This window comes from Temnothorax nylanderi, unplaced genomic scaffold, assembly GCF_030848795.1.
Source record: "Temnothorax nylanderi isolate EJ_2023f unplaced genomic scaffold, tnyl_v1.0 TNYL_tig0681_pilon, whole genome shotgun sequence".
NCBI lineage: Eukaryota > Metazoa > Arthropoda > Insecta > Hymenoptera > Formicidae > Temnothorax > Temnothorax nylanderi.
The window spans coordinates 15,437-42,135 of record NW_027249743.1 but is presented as its reverse complement, the minus strand read 5'-3'; the positions used below and the strand labels follow the sequence as shown (position 1 = coordinate 42,135).

At 37.2% G+C, this 26,699-nt stretch overlaps 2 protein-coding genes and 1 long non-coding RNA gene across 3 annotated transcripts in view; all 3 read left to right on the top strand.

The window, feature by feature from the left end:
* Positions 1 to 7,758, top strand: part of LOC139784808 (uncharacterized) — a 41,537-nt gene extending 33,779 nt beyond the window's left edge. Inside the window, exon 3 of the long non-coding RNA XR_011721685.1 lies at positions 7,542 to 7,758. This is a non-coding gene — a long non-coding RNA (uncharacterized lncRNA). The remainder of the gene's footprint in view (positions 1 to 7,541) is intronic.
* An 8-nt stretch (positions 7,759 to 7,766) lies between these two features.
* LOC139784807 (polypyrimidine tract-binding protein 1-like) lies at positions 7,767 to 9,311 on the top strand. The gene has a single exon (XM_071723997.1). It carries the CDS (start codon positions 7,847 to 7,849, stop codon positions 8,567 to 8,569), a length of 723 nt encoding a protein of 240 aa, XP_071580098.1. The 5' UTR covers positions 7,767 to 7,846; the 3' UTR covers positions 8,570 to 9,311.
* A 10,091-nt stretch (positions 9,312 to 19,402) lies between these two features.
* On the top strand, positions 19,403 to 26,143 carry LOC139784806 (probable G-protein coupled receptor Mth-like 1; the record flags this gene model as incomplete). Its single annotated transcript, XM_071723996.1, has 3 exons — positions 19,403 to 20,293; positions 22,181 to 22,453; positions 25,908 to 26,143. Coding segments are annotated over exons 1-3 (1,042 nt in total), but the record flags the coding sequence as incomplete, so codon positions are not given.
* Between the last annotated feature and the right edge of the window lie 556 nt (positions 26,144 to 26,699).

The window sequence follows — 26,699 nt, the reverse complement described above, 5'->3', positions numbered from 1 at the left end:
GTCGCGTGCACTTAAACGTATAACAGGGTTACCGTCCGGTCGTTACGGCACGACAGGCACGTTTTTCTAATCGCAATTTGCTCTATCGAATTAATCGCGGGAGATCGCACCGATAAAACGTGCGGCAATACACCACGCTGCCGCGCAATTGAAGATAGTATCTTGGTGGGTTTGCTCGGTGCCACCCTTTCTTTTGATTGAAATAGCTGTATATCAGGGAACGAGAAACGCCACACGGAGAACTTTTAAAAATCAGAATTTTCCGGTTTTTGATTAATAGACGCTACGAGCTGGAGAAGATTTAATGCAATTAATGCAATTAGCGCGCGCAGTATAATACCCTTCGGCTCTTCAAGGATGGTTTAAATTAGCTTCGTTAAAGGGTTTTTAAGAATAGTATAGACTTTACCAGGTACAATGATGTTCCTTAGATGGTACCTGAATCCTATAATAGGAAAGTGGATTATTATCGATTGACAGCTTTTGTTATCAAGAGACACAGTAGTGTCTTACACTAGGTGTGCACGGTGTGCACGTAGCGTAAGACCGCACCGTGTGTCTTTACGCGAGTTGGCGGCGTATATATATATATATATATATAAAAGAATGCATTATAAACAATATATATATATATTGTTTGTAAAATAGTTAACATTCTGCAAAATGCATGATATCATCACAAAATTACTTTTGGGTTTTATTATTTTTTTGTTTAATTAAAGATACCCCCGCTTAGGTTGTTCGAGGTATAGTTTGGTTTCTTTTTCGAGGAGCGTATACATTTGACATCTTTTTTTACCTTTTTTTTTAAATTCCGCATTACATCAATTAATACGAAAAAATAAGAAAAAGCATGTAAATCAACGAGGGATGAAAGTTTATATCCCAGCAACGCTTGCAGAGTGCCGACTTTCATTTGTATAAAAGTAAGTTACCCCTTTTTCCTTAGGAGCGAAGTTACTCAGGAAAACCTTGAACTGAATTGCCGCGAGTGGAGACGAGCGTTTCGCGCGGGAACTTAGTACTTAAAAAATAATTTTCCCTGAAATGCTGACTTCTCTCGCTTCAGCCGTTTCTGAAGACATTTACGGCGAGGATTGTAAGATCCCGTAAGATTTTTCGTGTAGCGTCCCAAGTCTGTTTTGGCGCGAAAACTCAATCATAATGGCCTATAAACGGCGGCCATAAAGATCATAACGGTACATTAAGCTCGCTATCGTTGGCGCACTAACGCCGTCGCTGATTCGGTCGAAACTTTTACGGTATAATCCCTCGCCTACCCGCAGCTTTTCTCCCGCGGCCTCCGAGTTGCCGAAGACGCCGCCTGAAGAAGATTTAAGGCCGCATTACGAACTCTCTGCTGTGTACATATCGCGGGTATGCTCGGGGCGTGCTACTATGCTAATAATTTATAGCGCGATCGGGATGTCGCTGCATCTAGAGATCCATATTTGAATTTACAACACGCCTTCTTCGTATACCGAAATTCACATCAGTGTAAAGGCGTTCCATATGCCATCATTTTACCTAAGTCTTAGCTCTTTTATACGTACGCGCGCGCCTTCAAGAATTAAATTTAATATGATAAATAAATATGCTTGAATGCATATGTAAATAGAACTTAATTAAACTTTCCAATAATATTTTCCTAATCTAAATTCAGCAACAGTGAATAACAAGAAAACTATTCTTACACTGATAAATAATTATAAAATTTCATGTGTTATTTGTGAGTTTCTCAAAAGACATGATATGTCGTAAATAATATGAAATCTTCTAGATTTAGTGAGACGATAAAGCATGTTGGAATTATTCTCTTTAATAAATTATCGCACACAATAATATCAATATGCACCGAAGCAGATTTTCAAGCAAGATTTATCAGAACTCTCTTTTCTTTATTTACATTCTCTGTTGTTGTCAGAGAGGGTTGATACCACTCGTAACGCCTTAAAACCCTCGGCGGATGCCGTTGCAGAGCGGGCGACGAAATGTTCATCGTATGCGAATGACGGGAAGAAGAAAAGAGATCGGGTTTTTCCTTCTTTCGAGGACGGGTCTTCTCGCGAGGGTCTTTCTGTAAACTCAATTTTCTAACGCGCGCGCGAGATAAGGGTCGATCTCTTCCGCAAGCTCCATCGCCGGCCGTCGCTGGCTGCCACCCTCGTCACTTTGATATCGATGAGGGTAATTTACGCGAACATTGTTGGCGAAGAAGATTGATGCGTCGAGTGCGTGCGAGGGCACCGAGAGGCTCCCGGGGCCCGTTGTACCCCCGTCTACCACCGGTTCTGACATTTCCTATACCATTCTCTCTCCTTTCCCCCCCCCCTCTCTCTCTCTCTCTCTCTCTCTTTAGTTCTGCCTGCAGCATGATGAATTGCATTTCGACACCCTACCGCCCTGCGAACGATTGTCCTACGAGACTGCCGCGTCATTCGACGTATTATTGCGCGCGTGAAACTGGCGCCTCTCGCCTCTCTTCCGCGTTATCGCGATCAAATGACGCCAATGAGCGATACTTCGCTCGCTTCTTATGGCTAGAAAATCGATGACGCTGGTATCAGCAGTTTTTTATGGAGTGAAATGACGTGTTATCATAACTGTTGTATAATAGAATGGATTTCATGTTTTGGGTGAAATCACGATGTAACTTCGTTTTTTTCATTTTGAGAAATAAATGGTTTTGCGAAAATATTTAGTATAAAACACGCTACTTTGATTTAGTCTCGTACTATGGCTTTAGTTATATGAATAATTCTGTAATAATAGTTGATGTGAAATCTAGCCACTTTTTATTATATCTTTTTATTGTTTTATGTAACGGAAGAATTCTGAAATCTTACGACAAAATAGTTATATACGAAAGTTGCTGTATGTCAATGGTTCTACAGTTCTACTTTTGTCGCTTTATGTTATCATTCTGTCCAACGGCTAATTTACAATTTTGTAGACTAATTATCTTATTTAGACTATCTGGTATAATATAGGAAATTACGATTGCACTTCGCATGAGTGAAGGTAAAATGAGAATACAGGGCAGAGCAAATATTGTGAACATACAAAATATGATAAGTAAAAACGTCAAACCTAAACTTTGTGAACTTTTCAAGAGCTTTAGCAGATATATTCGTAATGCAGGAGACGTCTGAATCAAATCTTTCTACACTGAGAAAAAAAATTTATTATTCCCAAGAAATATTTAGTCCGATACGTTTAATTAAACATTTTACTTAATTAACTAAACATTAGTTTAATTAATTAATTCTTGATTAAAGAAACTAAATAAATTGTTGAAACAACTAATGTTTAGTTAACTAACTAAAATGTTTAGTTGAACGTATCGGACTAAATATTTCTTGGGATTAACAATTTTTTTTCTCAGTGTAGTTCCTCTCTAGTCTCCCTCATCCGCTACTGTCGTCGCTAGTCAAACCTGCTACATATCGAAAATAAAAACATATAAATTTAAAGAAAAATTTCGAATACAAGCATTTTACGTTGAAGGACTATAAATGGATAAAAACGATGTGTGCCGGTTTTTCGCGATCGTTCTCGCTTTTATCTTCGATCGCGACGATATTGAAACAGCTACGGAGACACGTGTAAACACGTGCATTGATTGATACACCCTTAGTCTTTTAGATGATGAACAGATACGAGATTATTATTAGATACCATACATAAGGAACAAAGCAAAGCCCGAACCACGGTACGTGCTGTATGTTTTCGCGTGACTACTGCACCATGACGGGAACGCGGCGGTACGCTTATTCATGGTGCGCTAAAAAATTCATGGAAATATCAAAGTTTAAGTATCTGACAAAGATTTTGGCTGCGGGCTGCGAGACTGGCGTTGAAATATCCAACTGATGTCGCAGACGCGCGTAAAAAGGAAGATGGTATGTGGGTGGGTTCTACATGTGTAGAAACTTTCATTAAAATCAGAGTTTTCAATGTTCGTGAGGTTCTCCTGTGATAGAAACATATCAATTAGCTGAGATAGCTAATTGTATGTTGTTAAATGAAATGATCGTGACAGATATGCATAGTTTGCTACCATATCGAAACATTAGTAACAACAGCAAATTTCTTAGTTAGAGCAGCAAACACAGTTGTAGCAAACTATTATTAGTTGCGGTAAAGAATAATTTTTTTCCGTGTGGATTTCTCATTAAAACGGTTAATAATTTGTAATATTTAAATTATTATATAATATTAATTATATATATTAGTTAGTAGTATTATAAAATTTATGTACAATAATAATATTTTTTCTTATAAACAGTAAAAATCTGTTAATAAGAATAAATATTGTGAAATAAATTTTATAATATTGATTGATACACAATATTGTATGACATTATACAATATTTTTTAATTGTGGCATACAACTCACAGAACTGTGAGTGAGAAAATAATGTAGCGTGTATGCAAAATATCTTTGATGAGATTCTTATTATTTTTTTTTAGGGTTATTCCTGAGGTAAGCGAAATTTAGGTGTCTTCTACACAGAAAAAAAGAACATTTTTATTTAAAAAATGTCTTTATTTTTTATATAAATCTTAAAATGCGATTATAAACCGTTAAACAAAAATGTATACTTGCATCAAAGCATTATATATAATTTATAATGAAGAAAAATATATTCTTATTATTCAAAATAATTTTTTAAATTAATAGAAAGGAAAAAATATTGAATAGAGAATAACAGTTTCAAAGAATATTCATATTACTCTTATTCTTTTCTATCAAACGGATTATTAATCTTTGCGGATCTTTAATCCTTGAACTTCCCTTTAATCAAGGAGACCTTCCTTTTAAGCGAGGATATATTTTCTCTTAATCGTCAACTTAATGGGAAACACCAGCTTTTAAACGAAGAATCGAACCTAGGACCTTTTAATTAATAACCATCCACGCTAGCGTGGAGCAATGCGTTATCCCTTATTGATACTTATTGATTAATACAGATAGGCTAATCATCTGGTTTGGAAAAAAGAAACCTTCTGCTAATTTATTTTTATATAAATCAGACGAACAACTTCAATAAATAGGTGAAGATGTACAATTTTTCGTACAAGGAGAAGATAATCCAATTCTCATGAGAGGAATTCTTTTATTTGGTATAGCTGATCTTGTGGCGAAAAATCAATTTATGAATTTTATACAATTTAATGGTGATTATGGTTGCCCTATTTGCTGTACAAAAGGAGAAAATCTAGCGCTTTGTCCGAGAGGATCAATTCATGTATATCCCTATATAAATAATATCATAACAAGATCATTAGAAGAATGTGTTAACTGGGCTAATAAAGCCACACCAAATAATCTTATAATGGGCATTAAAGGTCCGACAGTTCAATATTGATGCCTAATTATATTGAATTATATAGAATGCATACGGTTGATACACATACGAGCTCATTCAACGCCAGAATCCGTTCCCGAGAAGATATCGGAGCTCCCGGGGTTTGCGCAATGGAATGGCGTAAGGGGTTCCACGCACCCCGCATATATGCGCTTAACGTGTACGGGGGCACGCTAGAACATCCATCAAGACCAGCATGGCGCACCGCGAGCACGATACGCAGCTGCTGATCTCCGCTCTTCCATGTCGAGCTCCGACACGCTTTCTGGACAGGCAGTGGGTCTCGACGGGATCTAAGAGGGTAGATGTTTGCACGGGGATAAGGGTAACCTCGAAGACGTAGACTCGAAGGAGCCTACAAGACTCACGATTGACGCCACTCGACTGGATAACTTTATATTGCGCGGCGATTCGGCCTAAATTATGAAGACAGTTAAAAAAGACGAACGATACGAAGGGATGTTTAAGATCTCTATGGTATATAGTTCAATCCTGACATTTTTATACGAAATATCGATTAGAGATTCTGCTCGTCACCATCAGACAGCGCATATATATTTTTCTAAACACATTTGTCTCAGCTAAAAAAAAAGCATATAGTGAAATTTACATATTAATGTATTTTATGTTGAATTTGTAAGCTAAGAAACCTCACAAAACCTATCTATTTCATTTTTATTTAAAATTTTCAATCAAGTTCTTCCACTTATTACCTTTTCTGAACAGAAAAATAAGCCATTAGAAAGTAAATATTATAAGAATAAAGATTTACGAGTTAAGTTTGCATAATTTTCACTGCGTGTCGATAATGAATACGTTAACAAATTTTATGATAACGATGCTCAACGAATGGATATCGAAAAACAATCGCGGACGAACGATGGAAGCAATCTAGTCGAGTGTCATCAAGAACGAAAACCGGATACTGTTTTCTTTCTGCCGCATAAATCAACGTACATTTTATGCACAAGCTTTACAACTTTTGCATCACGGGGCATACCTGTAGTGGGTAGTCTGAAAAGTTTTGAGCCTCAAACAAGTTTTTTTCGGTCAAATTCGGTCAAATTTTTCAACATAGTCTCCTTTTAAGTCGATGTTAGGCTCAAAACTTTTCAGACTACCCTCGGGTGGAGGGAGGAGTAAAAAGATAAATTTAGAAATTTTTTGTTGCTGCTCAAAACGGTTCTAAGGGGTGAAACCACCCCTCATATGTAGAGCTTTTTATTTTTCTCGATATATCTCGAAAAATATTTGAGATATCAAAAAATGTTTTATATAAAAGTTTTATGGTAAAATCTCCTCTATTCAACAACATTATTTATATTTGTAAAAAATAATTTTTTAAACAAGAGGACTTCAGTAAAGCCTCGTAAAAACCTCCGGGTCCTCTGGACCTGATCATCCAGCTCTTACGCAGGCCCGCCCAAGGTTCCCCCAGAGGTCAATGGCGGCTCTTAGGAGGCGCTATTGATACGGGTTTGGCGAACCCGGGGTACTCGAGCTCGGGCAGGCTGGGCTCGTAAGTCTTGAAAGACAACCAGCCTAGGGGAAGGCGACCCCGAAATCAAACCAATTCCTTTAAATTATGAAAATGTCGGAAAAAAGGAAAAGAGACCTACCACCCCAGGATGTTCGGACATCCAGGGATCGGCACGGGGAGGGTATCGTCCCAGCTCCCCCCCTGCACTGTTGGAAAATTTGTGTTAAATATAACATAAATCACATGTCCAAAACAGTCCACTCAAATTTTTGTGTTAATTTAACATAATATGGATGTGTTAAGTGGTAACACTGATATTATGTTAAAATATTTCAACAGAAAGGAAATGTAATTCTGATCGTAATTTGAAGTTAATTATGTGTACAATTAACATAACTTTTATGTTGAAGTTGAGATTGTAAGATAAAATCAACACTCTATCTCTGTAAATTTTTATTCCTACTTCTTTTATAGAGTAAAATCAACATTCTTTTTCTGTAAATTTTAACACATTTAATAAATACGTTCAAATTGTGTTACTTTAACATATTTTTTAAGTTATTTTAATTATTTTACATTTTGAATTTGTAAAATTCAATTAACATAGCAGGCATATGTTAAATCTACACACGTATGTGTTGATTATTTTACACAAAAATTTTAACAAGGACTTTTTCTGTTTTCAACAGTGTGTCGTCATCAAACGATGAGCCAGCCGATGGTCGAGTTGGGAGCGAGCTCGGCGATCGCCCCCGCTGTAGAGGAGTGCCAAGTAGTGTATGTTTGTGGGGAAAGGAGCAGCTCCCCCACATACATAATGGGCAGGTATATATCCACCTTGATTAGGAAGGTGGATATGTTAAAAGCCAAGCTCGCCGAGAGCGAGGCCAAACCTGGCAAATGCGGCTGCTCGGTGGTGCAGGTACCGAGAGGCGCGGCCAGAATACCCGAGTCCATTGCAGGGGCACCGGGTGTGCTGCCCACGCCCTTTGCCATGCACGGCTTCGCTTTGCCCTTGGCCGGTCCCTACAACGGCGTGCCCCCGGCTGGCGGGCTCGCCGGCCTCAGCGGATTCCCCCTCGGCGCGGCCGGTCTAGGTGTCCGGGTGCAGGGAGGCGCGCAAGCATCGGCCGTGCTGTTCGTCAGCAATCTCAATGAGGAGATGGTCACGCCTGACGCTCTCTTTACCCTGTTTGGCGTTTACGGGGATGTACAGCGTGTGAAGATCCTCTACAACAAGAAAGACTCGGCACTAATACAGATGGCCAAACCTCATCAGGCGCTTTTAGCGCTAACTCATACGGACAAGTTAAGAGTGTTTGGAAAGAAAATTAAAGTAATGTTCAGCAAATACCAAATAGTCCAATTACCAAAAGAAGGTCAGCCAGACGCGGGCCTCACAAAAGATTACACCAACAGCACCCTTCACCGATTTAAAAAACCCGGCTCGAAGAATTACCAGAACATCTGTCGGCCGAGCGCGACTCTGCATTTATCAAACATTCCGGCTACGGTAGCGAAGGAAGAGATCAAAGATGCTTTCACCAAGAACGGCTTCACCGTGAAAGCCTTCAAGTTCTTCCAGAAGGACAGGAAGATGGCTCTCATACGGATGCCTAACATGGACGATGCCGTGGCTGCACTGATCAAAATGCACAACTACCAGCTTAGCGAGTCCAACCACTTCAGAGTGTCGTTCTCCAAGAGCAACATTTAACAAGAATCGCCACCGCACGAGCAGCAGTGGTACCAGCCGTGCACCCTGGTCCCCCTTTGGTCACCCGCTTCGGTCTACTTTGTCGATTTGACATTATTGTGAAATTAAAAGCAAAATTAAGTCTAATTTAATTAAGATTCTGTTAACGAACGTGGTTGTTTATTTTTTTCGATATGAACGCGCTCTTATTAACGATCGTAACGATTCGTAATCGACCGTAACATTATTATAATCGTCTGCCGGCGCTGTAATCAGCATTGAAGCAGTTTGTCTCCTTCTCATTTTCTGGCTGACATACAGTCAAAATGGATTTGGCCAGTAACAACGCAATCATCGTCCAAGGTGAGTCCAATCTTGACCATGCAGAAGAAACATTCTCGCACATGAGCGAAATTGAAAAACCCTCATTAAATCCCAAACACGCGTGTTCGAAAACTTCACATTTCTCAAATCTCAAGTAATTGTGTCACTTTGAGGTATCCTGTTTAGATATCCCGCTGGATTAACCAGCAAATCAGGCCTCTTATAAATCGTGTCGCGGTCTTAATTAAAGATTTGTATTAGATTTATATCGGATTGTAATATAGAAAATAGAATTGTAAGATAGAAAAATGGATAGGTAAGACTATATATAGATCGGAATACGATCAGAAACTGTGTTGGAAAAATAGACTAATTGATCCATATCTGTAAGGTTGTTACATTAATATTGAAATAATAAAAACTAAAAGAAGAAAACCTTAGAAAATTCACCAATCAGTCTAAAAAACGTGGAATTCAGAGGCATACGCAAAATGAATATAAACTATAGCAGAAACTAAACAATAGCCTCGGTTGTAACGCTTCTAAATCTTAATCTTAATCTTATTTGGTGGTGGTTGATTATGACAATTCTAAATCTTATAAATGATTTGAACGCGATAACTTTTCAGTAGGTAATATTATTTGATTTAATTAATTTCGTTTATGTATATGACGAAAGCAGTCATGAATTCAACGTTTTTAACTGATATTACTGACTTTGTCACAGCCTTGGTTAAAACTTATTGATAAAAAACAACAGTGCTAACAAATAACAGGTGTCACAACGTATTCCACGGATGGATTAGTTGACACACTTGTATCATTTTGTTCAAGTATTTTACTCTACTGTCGCACATGAATAAAGAAACATAGGGTTTCTAAAAGACTAAGAACTGCTCTTTTGAATGATAGCCATCTAGTCATCTGACTAGTGAGACCAATAACTTAGCAGGTATATGCAAATTCCAAAAAGTGTCCCTGTACACAAAATTTTAACTCATGCTACGTTTTTATAAAAAAATATCTTTTTAAAACAATATCCATTCACTTACTGCGAAACGTTTTTGTTTAGTTTTCTTTGAGAAAGTCGGCAAAAAGCGACCGCGCGTCTAAGTCGACCGAAAATGTTTTAAAAAGTTCCACGCGAGCAGCGCCGGTGGGACGCCGGCAATTAAACTTTTTCGCCATCTCGCGACAGAGAAAATTGGAAATTTGTGTCTACGGCTGTCTACCGGTGTCTGCGAAATTTTATCAATTAAAATATCGTTAACGTCCGCACTGCCTAGCCGAAACGAGCTCGTTAAAACGTCTCCGCGGTCGCGCAAGATAACTGCTTAGGTGAGCTCTTTCTTGTTTTCTAGTTTGGAACTTTCACCGAGACTTGAGAATAGAACGAGTTTAGCCTCGATTTAAGCCTTATTTTTTATCGCGGCCAGAACAGATATAAATCTCAGGATCTGATAAAATGCTGTATCAAGAGACACGGTAGTATTTCGTGTCAAAGTGAACGTGCAGCGAAACACAGACCGTGTATCTACACTGGAAAAAAATTTATTAATCCGAAAAAATATTTAGTCTGATACGTTCAATTAAACATTTTAGTTAGTTTAACTAAACATTAGTTGAATTAATCAATTCTTGATTAAAAAATTTTAATAGTTAACAAAAACAACTTAGTAAATTGTTGAAACAACTAATGTTTAGTTAACTAATTAACACTAAATAAGGTTACAAACTCATAGCTTGATAGCTGATAGAATTTAACATTAGCTATAGACACTATTCGGGGGGTGTCCTGGATGCAATAGTAAATGTTTCCAGGCACCCCCCATAACGACGCAACGTTGGACACTCGTGGAGTTTTAGCCGGTAAGAATCCGGCACTCCCCTCACTCCTCTCCCAGGAGGGTGAGGGGGTCTTCCCCCCTGTCAAGCGGGGGGCTACTGGTCAGGACTGGCCGGTAGTAGAAGATTTCTCCACGTAAAAAAAAAAAAAAAAAGCTACTAACACTACAAAGCGCATGCCGTTATTCTTGACTATTATATATTTTTAATAACATGTATCAAAAATCTTTACATTTATTTGACGTCACGCATCAAGATAACTTGAATAAAATAATCAGTTATAATAACCTGTCATTTATACGGTGTCAAAACACGATTATCGCGCTGACAATTACTCTCGCAGTACGAATTGAGCCAAGCGAGAGAACCAATCAGCATCGCGAAAAAGCAGTAATAATTCAATCTCTTACATGCCCAAGAGTGAATAAGATGGATTTATATCGTCAACCTTAGTATAATTCAAATACATAAAACAAGTACAAAATTAGAACAAGACATTTTAAAATCTCGAAATCTTGTATGCACACATAATGTCAATATATAATCGATAAAATTTAATTAAAAACAAACATATTATCGATAAACTGTTTTGCGTGCAAATATGTAAAATATTAACATAAATATATAATAATATATACCGAGAAAGCTCGAAAATTTACCATAGTATAAATACTATAAATAAAAAGTAATGAATAATGAGCTTTATCTCTCGCGCATGTTATGTCATTTTAACTGACTACATGACGAGATACGCATCGCGCTTCATTACGTTTTGTAATTCGGAGGAACGGCTTCGCAAGCGAAACAACATCGATAACTCCGATATTTAATTATAGTCCGCGGAGAGAAGCGCGGCGTCCAGATAAAATCTGATAAAATATCCTCCGCGGAATATTACTGTATCGCGTTTGTTTACAATGCACGCGCCACAGTATTTACAACGGTGACCCTCTCATTAGTGAAGCAAAATTACCCGGATTCGATTACCCTCCGCGACGCGATAGCGGAAGCGTGCCGTGCACCGTCATCGACGAGCGCTTTATTTTTACGCATTTTTACGCGCGACATTTCAGTCATTTCACTCGACCGTTCTCAACGATCGGTGATCAATCCGACCGGACGATTTCGCAGTTTCGACTTCCGGGATCACAACCGCGGGATCGCAACCTGGATCAAACTGTCTGGCCGGCGTTCTCTACCCTTCGCGTTCTCCGGCCAGCCGGCCGGCCTGCGTAGACAAGGGGCCAGATAAAATCGGTATTACGTTTAGGGACACGCACGTGCAAACCTATTAACGAACACACGCTCACGCGTGCGTGAGCCTAGATCCATTTTGAAGAGTTGGAAGACATAGATCCAAAACGAAGTAAAAAATGCAGGTGAGTCTAGACCCATTTTGAAGAGTTGGAAGACTTCCAACTCTTCAAAATGGGTCTAGACTCACCTGCATTTTTTACTTCGTTTTGGATCCATAATGATTGTGTCACCTGCAGCTGATACTAAATGTGGTACAGTAATCGCCTTAACAAGCGTTTGCAGAACTGTCCACAAAGATCAAAGAGAGATGGAGTATGATTTATTTATTGAGATGTATGGATACTCCACTAATATGTGCCCAATTCGACTCTTGATGAGAGGGTCGATTGGCCGAAGTGTAATTTGGTGGAATTGTTTATAAACGTTAGTCGACGTAGCCAGGCGCTCGCGAGAAAGCGCGTTTACCCGTGCGCTGCTGGTTAGTGTGTACCGGGTTACCGTTGTGGTAGGGGCACAAGATGCGCAGTCACTACAATTATAAAATAAATATATTGATAAAGCAATCAATAGCTAAAGAAAATTAAGCGAATAAAAGTTTTCATCAAGACATCTATATAATTATAGTTATTTGCAATTCCGATCATAAATACATATGTGCTCTTTTTAATAATAACAATCTTTTAATTACTTTATGTATAATTTTAAACTTGACGCGAGACACTACCGTGTCTCTTGATAAATACATAGAATAAAACTACTTATATTTATATTCCTCTTTCTCATCGCTAAATCGACACATTTGAATCACCTTTTTATTTTTTTTCTTATATTATTGAATATTTCAATCCATGCTTTCTTCTAGATAAACATTTCGTAAATTTTAATTATGGTTTGCAGAAAGTCTCTTTCTATATGATTGCTTGTAACTTTTAATAAAATCTTAAGTTTTTGAAACCTGACGGTCGAATCACAGTTTATCCATATTTCTAAAAAAAAACTTTTCTAAAAAATTTTCTAAAATCCACAATATATATTTTTTATTCGACCTAACTGGCTGTCTTTATAATTGTCACGATAATACGACCACTGGTTTTGGTCAATTCATCGTCTGGCTAAGACAATATTTTTTGCAAAAAATTCTTTACAGTGATTTAAATAGGATGCTTATACATATATATTAGCATTAAAATTACATTGATTGAGAAAGACCAAAACCCATGGTCGAAATATCTGGACGATTAATTGACCAAAACTAATGGTCGTACTGTCGTACGATTATAAACATAGCCAGTTAGGTTGAATAAAAAGTATTTAGTTAATTATTTACTGGCGAAGAGTAAAAGTTAAGCTTTAAAGTTCTCAACGATGTAAATGTAATTTGCATACAATTTTGATATACATTAAATTGTATATTAAATCTCTCTTTAAGAAATAAAATTAACTTTATTTATTTGGAAAGGTATATCTTGTAAATTAATTTATAATTATTATCTTACGTCGACATTTTACATTACATTGCATTTACGCCCTTCAGGATAATGAGCAACTACACCACTTCAAAGTTGTATTCGTGAAAAAGAATCATTGGTAAGAAACAATATGTAACCACTATTAATATATTTCAATGAGTACCAAAATGAGTATCAAACACTGTCAATTTTTTATGAAGAGTTTAAAATATTACAAGCTTAATATTAAATGTTTATATAAAAAAATATTATTAAATATTATTAAACAACAAATGTGAAATAAATACATTTTCATAAGAAATCGTAATCTTATATTTATAATTCATGTTACATTTCTTTTTTCAAAGTCAGTGCAGGACTTTGCACTTCTAACATCAATTGTATAACATAGTGCGTAGTTCCGCCAAATACGAAATATTAATAAATATTAAACGATTACATAATAAATTACATTGTCTGAGATAACAATTAATTCTAATTAAGAATTTCTTTAAAGAAGAATTAAATAAAATAAAGTTTCTAATATTATTTTTTAATTACAATAGAGTAACTTATTCAAAAGTTATATAACATTTTTCCATATTAATTGAATATTAATACCTATATAAAAAAGCAACAGCGCAGGGATAGAAAAGTAGATATAATCAAGATTAAATTCCCGTGACCAAGAAAAAGTATAATAAGTAGAAAAACGTTGAATATAATATACTGAACATGAAAATATGTGCTTTCAAAATATCGAGAAAATTAAAGAGAAATGTAATAACCTATAATACAATAAAGCTAAGTAAAAATTAACAAATTTAAAACATTGAATATGTGAAAAAAACTTTTTCTATACTATATATGCTACTTTTTAAAAGAATAGATTATTCAACAATAAGCATTGCTTTTTAATTATTACTTTTAATTTAATGTTTTATTTGCAAATGCATGCATCTGTATTGTAATTATTTGAAAAATGTTATTGTCGTGCCGGTCGTGCGGAATGCTGCTAAAAAGCAAAATAATTTATAAAAGGCTCGTTTAAGTAAAAGATAATAACTCATATAGTAATAAAGAGATATTTTCTTATATTATTATAGTAGGCATTATATAACATGTAAAACATAATTTCTCGGCTTGTAGGACAAATAGACAAAAAATAAGAACATTTTTATTATATAATTCGAACTTAAGCTATTGATTGAGACTATTCAGAACTTAATCGGTTCAACCATTACTGAGACTCGATAATCTAAGGGTCTCTCAACTCATCGACTCGCGTATACACTGAAAAGAAAAAAAATTTGGTAATCCGAAAAAATATTTAGTCTGATACGTTCAACTACATGTTAGTTAGTTAACTAAACATTATTTGTTTTACTAAACATTAGTTGCTTTCTCTTCTCGGGTTTTGTAACTATATAGGGGACAGCTTAAGTGCGAGATATTGAAAGTGTCACAACTTACCCCGTGTCACCAACTTCGCTCTCGTCTATACGAAGTTACAAATGCCTTACGCTTGAATTTATATTGGAGTACATTCGGAGCGTGTGCAGTTTAAATGTTTCATGGCTATTAGTCAAAAACGTCATTATTATTTTATTAATTATTATTTATTACATATATAATAATGTATTATTACTTATTTTATACATATAAAATATATATAACATAAGTAATAATTTATGTAATTATTTATATATTTATATTTTTATTTTTATTTATATTTATATATATATATATATATATATACTCCATATTAATTACTTATTAATGATTATATTATTATAATTAGCCAAACATTGAAACAGTTTAGGTCATAACCACCTCCAGCTACCTACTTCGAAACAGCATCTTAAATAACCCAACAGTCGCGAGATGCAAACATTTAGACAGGAAGCATACGCCTCAAGTGTGCCGCGGTATACGAACAAATTTATGTTTTAAGACATTTATGACCCTACGCACATATCTATTCTATATAAGATACAAATATTGTCTTATACAGACTGATGTCTGAGTCATTAATTTTAGAAAGTAGCGTAAGCTACGTTCCCGAGAACCTTCGTAGAATTGATGCAGCATGGTCGGTTTACGCCCAACGAGTGTAAATTACAACCAACGAGCGGTATCACTTCCCACACGAGACAATGTTCCACTCGTACTGCGCGTGTTTCACGGAGCCGATCTTGGTTGCTGTTACATTGATTCTTCGGTCGTAATCGTCGCTGACCTTCGACGCGCGATCGAGAAGTTATCCGTTCGTTTCGCCGAAGAAGCAGATCATGCCAGGTGAGCTGCCGATCCAGGAAGCTTCGTCGCCGATATATGTGTATATTGTGTATACTATCCGAACGAGAGAGCGCCTCGATACCGCATCGTTTGTTACGTCCAGGATGACGTTTGCTCTATCGAGATAACGAACGAGGACACGCGCTTGTATAATTTCCCACGGATTTCCACTAACCGAAGCGGACGCTTCTCGGAAATATCTTGCAGGATCTGCGCTTAGTCATACCGCGAAGTGCATATTTCAGATTTCGTCTTGATTCACTCCGTTGTATATTTTCCATCGTTACCTCTTTAAGAAATCTCTGCGCGAATCGTAAAGATCGCTAATTCCTAGAATATATCAATATATTCACGATATTTGCGCGTTTATTGGTGATTCATATCTCGTGGAGTTATTGCCTTCGGCGAAAATTAGCAAATAATTGCAGGCACATACGAATATTTAGAAATGTTTGAAAACATGCGACTCCATCAATAAAGACGCTTGCATTTTAATTCGTCCGTGTTTAAGCATATACCTACCTGTTAATACAATCGTATTATTTGGGAAACCTGGCGCTAGATACACCGCAATTCAGCATTTATTCGTGACCAAACTTTTTGTTTTTTATTCTCTACGAAAGACACATAAGTATCTATAGATAGCAGAATGACATTAAAAGACAAGTGCCATCTACTTTGGTCTGTTAAACGTCATTAGATGTCATTTTTTGTCTCACTCTGCTACTTCGACAGTTGTACGTCGTTCAATGCATTTGCTTCTTCGTATAATTTTACTTACGTTTATACTATTATTTAAATTTAATTTTATATTATAAATTTTATTAAAAATAAAATATTAAATAAACGATGTTTATTAAAATGACTATAAAATCATCAATTACAATGTAGACAGATATTTGTGAATTTTTTTATGAGTTTTCTAAATACTTTAACGTAGGGAAATTAGCGTCGAACGTAACAGACTCACGTATGCACTAGAAAGGTATACATACGGAGGCTTAAATGTTAATAAAACTATTTTATTATTTAAATTTGTGCAGTGTTTATTTACACGAATACTTGGTACCTATATAAAAAATATCAACTGATGTTTCTATAAAATTAATTTATAAATAATCTATTTATGACGTAATAGAGCAATAAACGGGATCATAGTTAGCATTCAAAAATTACGGGAAACGATTATTTTTGTTCTTGTGTATTTTTTTTACAATATTATCAGGTGTCATTATGACACCATGGGACCTACAGTTTATAACGCCGATTCCGAACGGCTTTTTTTTTATTTTTTTTTACAATATTATTCGGTGTCATTTTGACACCATGGGACCTACAGTTTATAACGCCGATTCCGAACGGCTTTTTTTATTTATTTTTTTTTTTTTTTTTTTTTTTTTTGTTAACAAGGCATACTAAGGGCCGGTATTCATAATCGGATCTTATTTCGGTCTTATAAGATCTGACTATGAATACCAGTCTAAAAACTTCTGGAAAGTATTCCAACAAGCTGCTTTTATATACCATCGTTCGTTGTATTTTAAATACGAGAAACGCCAGCTAGCGAATGCCATCTAGCGGATAATCCGACATTCGCATATGAAGACCTTGTAGATATGGATTGAGACAATACATAGCAGACGCCTGTCCGGAGTAAGTTAGAGAGAGAAACATACTTTTCAGTACTCTTTCTTAAAGTCAGGACCGTCTCTCCTCGTGTGCAGAGTGTGCCGCACACTCGGAAATAGCAAGAGGATTACTTCAAACATATTTCACATAAGTGCTTCACAATTATATTCTCAATATTAACCAAAAGTGTACTGGTTGGAAAATTTCGCAATAAAAACGCGTGAAATTATTTATAAGCAACGGAATAACGCAAGTGCTCTGTCTGGGTATATGCTACTAATTTGGATAAATATATTACTAAATTTTAGTAATATTAAAGTTGATAAAAGTTAATAAAAGTCATAAGATTATTGATTATTTTATATAGTTTTTAATGTAGAACTTTTATTCAAAAAATGTTTTACGATATTATCTTTTGGATATCATAAATGAGAAATTTATATGTTGACGTACATATATCAGTTCTTATTTAGACATCATAAAAAAGAACTCTATATGTCGACAAACTTCAAATATCTTAAAGATGTCCTGTTTGAAAAATCTTTTAGACATCATTCTTGTGATAGTTGTGATATCTCTCTGCTCTCAAAATAACGGTACATCTTTATATGTATAATCGTTTAGAATCGAAAGAATTTGAAAGCAATTTTGAGATAGCGCATAGCTATCTCGTGTGTGAGCGTGGTCGACTTCGTAGTTGACGAGTCCGAGATTGATTCCGACTGAGTCATTTCACACAAGCCTCGATGAAATAACGCAGTTTGGTGTTGTTAACCCAAGAACGGACATCTGGAGCTACTTAAACATGCGCGTGGCGAAAAAATGAAGCACACGTTACAGTAATTAATGTGCTTTTTTCATTTGTTAAATATTTCTTTGGTTTCTTCTTACTTTTTTCAGAAAATGTTGAGTAAATATATATACATGTTGTTCTCAAGTACTGATAAATTATACAACAATCCAAAATATGCAATATGTAATTAATAACAGTAACTTCTAATTGGGATGTAAAAGTAGCCTTAAATGATCGTTTATGCAAAGAAATGAGGCGCCTGTTCAGGAACGAAGTCGTGGGCGTAATATTCAAACAATAAAATAAATACATTCATAAAGTATCCGGCGAAGCAAAAGAGCTCTTGCAGTAAATCATAAAATTAATATTATATTACATAGAATATGCATTTCGTTCAAATATCACACGAATCACATAATGTTTATTTAGCACCTTCTACGCAGAATGCAAAATATGCAATACGATTTGAAAATATGATATTTATGTTGTAATATCCGATTCGTTGCATTTCGTATATCAGTCCGATTTTTATTAAACTTTCAATAACTGGAATAAAATAAAAACAAAACAGTTAGGTGCAAAAATTAAATTTTATTATGCAAAACATAGCGAAATGAGATTATAAGATTATCGTTATAAATATGTGATTATGTGTTACGTGAGGAATAAAATTTTGGTGTTTGATTTAATGAAATAACCCTGTTCAAGTTAAAAATAAAAACGCGAAAACAAAAAAAAACGAAAACCGTAATGTAATGACCCAAGTGGTCCGTTAAGGACGTTCTCCGGTCCTTATACTAGAGAAAATCGATTTTCTTAGGATTTTCTTGAAACTGTGAATATACGTTAATTTAGGTGTGCTTTATGCGTGGTATAAATTTCAGTACCTCTTCCGGTATAAAAAATAAAGATACTGAGCCTCAAAGTTTCAACTTTTACTAGTGAAAAGGTTTTCCAGGCCAAACGGTAAGAGATACGAGGTTGGCCAAGAGGACCAAAGTTGCTCCTCTCGTCGAGTTCTATAAGGCAAAAATGCCAAAATTAAAAAAAAATTAAAATTAAATTTTTTTTTTGAAACTTTGAGGCTCAGTATCTTTATTTTTTATACCGGAAGAGGTATTGAAATTTAATAAGGGCGAGAGCGTGGCGCGCGGGTGCGCGCGCATACCGCAGTCACGTTGCCGCCGGTGAGTTGGAGTCGGGCCGCGTGGTCGGAGTACTCGGACACCGCGTCGCTCGTCAGTAACGCCGAAGCCTCGGGACGGGAGAGTCACGTCCGACGAGCGTCCCAGCGACGAACAACCGTCGTTTCCTCAGTTCAGTGTCTTTCTCATCCGACGCTGAATCGCCTTCCGAATTTTCGACTCTCCGCGTCTCCGGCCGCTTCCCCTCAATCGCTTCGGTGCGCGTCGCGAAATGACATCGATCTGATATATCGATCCGAGTGCCGGTGCACGCGATCATTCGAAGTATTCGAACACCGGAATCGTTCCTTTGATTTGCTATCGAAATATACTTGACACTCGTGTGAACAATCTTGGTGGACAATCGAGAGCGCGCTTCATTCGAGAACGGCGAGCGCGACCAGCGAGAACATAGCCACATATCTCTCGGAGTCATGGGAGCATTCGCGCGTTGCGTTCTCGCGCTCGTCGCGACGGCCGCGACGGTCGTCGTCTCGGAGCCGGACGACCTGGCCAAGTCCGACCAGCTGACGATCCTCAAGTGTTGCCGATACGGCGAGGAGCTACGACGATCGGACGACGACGCGAGCAACGACGGATTGCCGCGCTGCGAGCCGACGTCGAACGAGTGGACGCCGTTGATCTTCTCGCTGACGCGCCAGACGTTCTACGACAACAACCTGCCCGCCGACTGGCACGTCGTCGACGACCGACGGCCGGAATGCGACGACAGCTCGGAGCTGATCGACGTGCCCTACCGCAGGGTCAACCCGTTCATCCTCCTCGACAATGGAAACGCGGTGCTCGAGCTCAGTAACGCCGACTCCTTTTCCGCCAGTCATTACTGCGCCGATTCGAACGCCCTGCTCGTGTGCATGAAGAAATCGCCGGGCAATCAAGCCGCCGCGACCATGAGACCGCGGGTGCGACGTTGCTGCGGGGAGAACGCCAGTTTCCACGAACGCGGGTAAGTCTCTCGCACCGAGTTCCTTAATGCGTAAAGGACAGTACAGACACAGAGGCAATAGGAACGGGGGCAGTAGGACGGGCAACAGAAATAATCCCGTGTCAATTTGTGATAAAACTGAAAAACTGTGATTGGTCAAGTGACAGGCAATAGAGAATAGAAATTCAACGCGTCGGAAATTCTGTTCCTATTGCCTATTTCATATTCCGTTGCGTTGATACACACTACACAGTTTTTTGTAAGTTGAAATGTGATGATTTCCGTTGCCCGGCTTATTCTCTGTTCCTATTGCCTGTACCTTTGTATTGTAATGATAGGCTTAACTTTGTCGGTCGGTCGGTTTAGTCGATCCGAATGACGGACAAGAAAATTAGGTTAGGTCAAGGTACAGGCAGTCAGGTTTAACGACAAGCCAGTGCAAAGTTTTTTAAAATTTTCCATTTATTTTGGACACTTCATACAGAAAAATAGTTGCTTGAAGGATGTACTACGACGATCTGTTAAAATAACAAACATTGCCAATGAGCGGATACGGTTTTTATTATTTTATATCATTTCTCATATATCATTGTTTTATTTATATCATTTTATTTTCATTTGAGGCAGGAAAATTAGAGAAATGTAAATGTTGTGGATTTAACACAAAAGAAGTAGATATCAAATGAAACGAGCATTAATTATCAATTAATTATCAATTAATGATGTCGATCAAAATTCCTTTTCTCACTTCCAAAAGTTACAAGAAAATGAAATCAATCCAAACGCGATTCTGGAACTCAAAAACCAAAAGAAATATCTAATTATAAATTAACCACAATAAATTCGACGTAAAATTTCTTGACTGTAAAATAATAAATAAAACCGATCCACGGTACATAAAATTCCATATTTATTAGAAACTGATTAAATGCATAAACAAATCCAATTTCAGATGTTTAATATATTTATAAATAGACAAATCAAATAATTGGAGTTGGAATATGAAAAATAAATAAATAAAAATATATAAGCGTTATGTGTGCACGTGTTACTAATGCTTTCTAAAATAGGTTTTTATCTAATAGAATCGATAGCTTGTTATCCGGGTATTATATGAAATAAATATTTAAGTTGACGACGACTTACTTCTCTGATGAAACAGTAATGGATTTCGTAAGTCTTTGACTCAATCATTGGGTAGGTAGCTACTTGTTTATTTACCGAGTACCGTTTGAGTGAAATGCGTTAGAGACTCACGTAGAGCGACCTTGACGTCTGCGAAACTCGTTCGGTTTTTATTCGAGAATGTTGATGTTGCTCGCGTGAGCTAGTTTCCTGGCGAGTTCTAGCGTGTATGTCAGTAAAATATATTATTAATCATTAACCATTCGACAATATCGTACTGTTTTTTATAATAAAAATTAAATCATGTATCGAGGCATGACGTGCGGCTGCCAATGTTGAGATGAAAAACGTTATTGTAACCTTTTTCATGTGATTATTTAACCTTTTTAAATGATTTAAAATGACAAAAATATAAAAATATACGACGAAAATCTTCCACCAAGCCTATGAATTACTTGTGACCTTGTGACTCACTAGGAATAGACGGAAATCTTTCGAGATAAAACGCATCAAGTATGAAGCTCAGCGGAACTGTTCTGAGATATATCGGCATTGACAATAGATTTTTATCACGAAACTTTTCCAGGCGCACCATATTTAAGAGATTAGACGGAGCAAAAGGCGTTAAATATTTAATTATTAAATTTAATATTTCGGTCTGTGTATGCGGAGCGTTAAAGAAATACGTATATAAGACAAGAGAAAAAAGTTTATGACTGCTTCTACAATTTCTCATTTCAACGAACGACGTTGTAAGCAATACTCTTTTTTTTGTGTCAACAGAAATACTTGCGTATTCATAAAAGAGACTGCGGACGCACCACCTCTGCTACCAAATGCTTCGTCCGCCGTCGAGATCGTCGCTGGATTCCCGACCTGCCCGAAATCCGACAATTTCACGATCGTCGGAAACGCGATGGATGCTGCGTTGCGGCCCAACGGCAGCCTGGAGATAAACGGAGTCGTTTTACCCAGCGGTCAGTTCTGCGTCGAGAGGATTAAGGAACTCGATCAGGTCGCTAAAGTGTTCGCCTGTCCGGAACATGCTCCACAAAGGTCAGTACGAGTGACAATTGAATTCGAACGTCGTAGTATATTTTTGTTCTCGCTGCACTTGTCTACGCCGCGTTACAAACAATGATTAAAAAATTCTTCCGGGTTAAGATAACGTTACGACGCTGCCTAGCAATCGCCGTGTTACCTGAAATTAAACTTATGAGATAAAAGAACGTTCAAATAAATATGTAAAAGCTTCAGATACACAATATAATTGAAGGATCTCTATCTTTCATTATTCTTTGTTCCTGATATCTCGTTTGATTTCGTAACATGGTCCAATTGTTTTATTTTATTACTCGTTATTATCTACGTATAAATATACCTGTCTGAATATAATTAACAAAATATATATAATAGATATTATTTAACTTTAACTAATAAATCTAAAAAGTATGTCGTAAATAAAGAAAACTGCCGACATAGATTCTTGTCTAACGTTCCTTTTAATCAATAAATATTAATTTTTTTTTCGCAATACGTTGCACTGTTAATTTAATATATTCCGTAAGCGTGCCGTTCTGACCGATAACCCGATATTAGACGTGCGCGTAAATCGCGTAAATCGCAGGAAGTTGAATATCGATCCCTCAATTATGCAAAGCGAATCCTCTGTTCTTCTTATTCGCTCGATCATCGTTCATTCGTCCCGCGTAATGAAGAATGAAGTCGACTCGCGGTCGGTTCCGGCGGTCAACTCGTCCGACCCACTTTAAGTCACTCCGAGCACGATCCGACTTTTTGCCTCGTCAAGTATCGCCTGCTCCGATCTGAATTTATCGCACGGCTTAATTGCGCGTTCGACGTTAGGTGGCTGGAGCGAGGGATAAACGGTGCCGTTTCTATACGTACGTCGTTCTCGGGACGACGCGACGCGTCGAGGAAACGTCCCGGCCGGGCCGCCTCATTGCTCTTGCTCCTCGCCAGGTATTTTCTAGGTCGCGTGTATCCGAGATCCCACGTCATCCGAGATTCCATTAAAACGTTCTCACAATCGCGTTTCCGCGCACCAGACCGATGAGCGATGTAAACGCTTCTGCCCGTGGGTGTTGCGTAAGGCAAATGGCATTGTCATACCTACTTGCGAGGTTTTTTCTCTCTCGTCCCGTTATTTCTCAGAATTTTAATATAATTGAAGCAATTCTAATCTTTCTTTTCTAGAGTTGATCTTTTAAAAAAATTATCCCGTGTGATAATTGAATCTAATATCCAAAGATATAGGAAAGTGCTAATGTTACATTTGTGTTACGTAAAAAGCGACATTTCAAAGTCATAATATTTCTCAATAGATTTCTGAGATGTTATCTAGAATTTTTCTATTTAGAAAGAAACGCGAAATTGTCACGAGCCTTTGTACAAGCGTTGTCAGAAGTTACGGCGAAATGCAGATATTTTTGCATTATGTAACAATATCCAGCGTGCTAAACGTCAGGTGATTTACGGTATATGTCACGTAACGTAAGATAGGGTTAGAAGATCTTATTCGTCGAGACACGTGCGTCCCGCTAAGACGAAGGACGAACCGTGATGGATTGACGGGCAGACATGCAGGACATCGCTGATAGTAAGATCCAGAGAGTTTCCATTCGGTACAGAGACGTAATGTCATGTAGTGCCGCGGTAGTACACACATATACAGCGAGAATTCCCGCTTACGTAGAATGTGTCACTAGCGGGGATAGTGTACCTACCAATGAACCGTGTTTGTCTCCCGGATTCAAAGTGTCGCCGGCGCGGTATTTAGCGAAAATTGCCGGGTAGAATTTATGGCAAAAGTTTAATCGCCGTTAGGTGCATAAAGTAACATCGAAAATGCGATTAGCGCCGCGCATTTGCGCCCGATGCAGGACCGATTTTGCAGAAAGTTACTCGGTTCGTATTCTATTTGCGCTTGGATGTATGTGCGTGTGCATACGGGTCAATTGACACACAGCATTTTGTTTCCCGTGAAAAATTTACTCGCCAACTACTTCAGCGAACGGCAATCAATGGAACAAAACGTGATCGGACGCGATGGATTTTTTTTTCCTTCGTGAATGCTTTCCGCGAATAGAGTCGGCAGGTTATCGCGACTTTTCTCAAAATTGGATAAAATCAATCTTTGACTGATGTACGTGTGTTAAATGCACATATCGGACTTGAAACGCGATGTAATCGAGATTTCAAAGCAGAAGTTATTATTATTTTATGACAAGAAATAAAAATCAATTTTTGCAATTTTTTGGAAAAAGAGCTCTATTTTAACTAATAAGTGATTTTATGCTATTATCATAAACATAAATATATCTATTTTTTGCAATAGTTATATCTTTATTAGAATATGTAAATAACGTTTATGACGCTCGTAGATTTTTTATCCGACAAAAGTTTCCAGTAAATACTGAGTCAAATCTTTGGAGATCTTGGAAGTACTTTCCCGGTGACTTTCACTCGGCATGTGAGTGATTGATGCGAGTTAAAGCCGTAAACGATCCTGAAAACGGAAATCCGTTCGTCCTGAACGTCCTGAACGTCCTGAATGCGGTCGCATCGTGATATTATTAGTCGCGATGAAAAATTGTTTCGTCCGAATCTTCCAGGAATCTTAATTAAAAACGGACGTAACGATCGCCGATAACGCGGTATTATTTCCGTTATAATCGATCGAATATCTGGCTCGCTGCCCACAGCTGGCAGTAAGCCAATCGGTCAATTGCCGATGTGACGCCGATAAAACTGCCCGAATTTAATTAATCCGCCAGCGCGAGAAATAACGAGAAATAGCGCCATAATTCGCCTTTTTCTTTCGCGACTTTTTGTCCGTAGGTAGTGGAAAATATCGACAGAACCGACACTGGAATTTGCATGTTAAATGTATGCTAACCTTCCTTTCCGTCGCTATGTAAAAAAAAGATTTAAACTGGGGAAATAGAGAAAAGAGGAATTTATGGCAAAAGTACGTGCGTTATTGCAACGGCAAATTATTATTACTTTTTACATTAATTATTATTGTTATCACAAGATATCGGTTAATAAAGTGTAAATTATTTGGATTTGAAATTTGTCGCTAATTGTTGCAGGTATAAATTTATACGTATTTATTTAGGCCTTCCATTAATGTATGAACACACAATAAACCGTAATATCATAGTAACTCAAATATAATGACTGTTATTTGATACGTATGTTATATTGATCCATTGTCTGATGTACAATCAAACAATACGCATGAGGGTGACCGATTCTACGAATAAATATTTAAAATTCAAAGCGTAAAACAGAACAATTTTTTGTATTTTGTCGATTACATGGTCGGCTCATTAAATTTCATGATTTTTAGATGGAACTTTTAAATTGTTGTGCGTCGAGCTTTTTACGTCGAACAGATTTAGATGAAAACTAGTCAAATTATCTAATCTACTCAAATTTAGATAAAGACTATCCAAAGTACCTAATCTATTCAAATTTTTTTCAGACCTGTGGTGAAAGCAACAGACATCAGATTTACCTTGTATCCCGTGGGCTTCATCATTAGCGCCGTCTTTCTGGCCGCTACTCTAGCGGCCGGTTGGTTACTACCAGCCTCTCATCACGTTCTACACTGGCGTTGCCAGACTCATCATGTCGCCTGCCTGATGATGGGCGATATTCTCATGGCCATCATTCAGCTCGCCGGGGATTCCCTTCATGGTGCAAGTTGCAAGGCGCTCGGTGAGTCTTCATTATTGCCTTGTTAATTTTTTCACCGCCAAATTCTTTTTAAAGTCTAAATTTGCAAAAAGAATAGCATAAGTATAGCACAAGTCCCTCCTACTTAAATCGATAATCGATTTACTTTGATGCTAATAAGAGCACCCTATTCAAATTATTATAAGGAATTTATTGCCTTAAAATATCACCTTAGTCAGAGTTCGAACCTCGAATTTCCCTCAATTCGTGACAACTTTTATCAATTCGACCACTGAAACATGTGGTGATAAAAAATTTTGAGACAGAGAATCTTAATCATAGTTTAAATAAATATCGAAATCGTCTATTTTAAAACTTTTATCTTTCAAGTTGCGTCTTATCATCTTGCTCATTTTATACACAAGTAAAATTTCCCGTAATTCGTTTATCAAAATAAGTAAACATCGAAAATATCACGGCGACGGTTCTTTCCTCCGATGTCATCGCTGGTCCGGAGATTATGGATAATACAGCATTCTCGCGCGACGAACGAAAAAACGCGAGTGGGTTCCCCGAGTCACTTGGTGAGCGAAGAAAT

Bases quoted from the DNA above. Each gene is read 5' to 3' on its own strand.
- LOC139784807 (XM_071723997.1), top strand. From the start codon at position 7,847: ATGCACGGCTTCGCTTTGCCCTTGGCCGGTCCCTACAACGGCGTGCCC.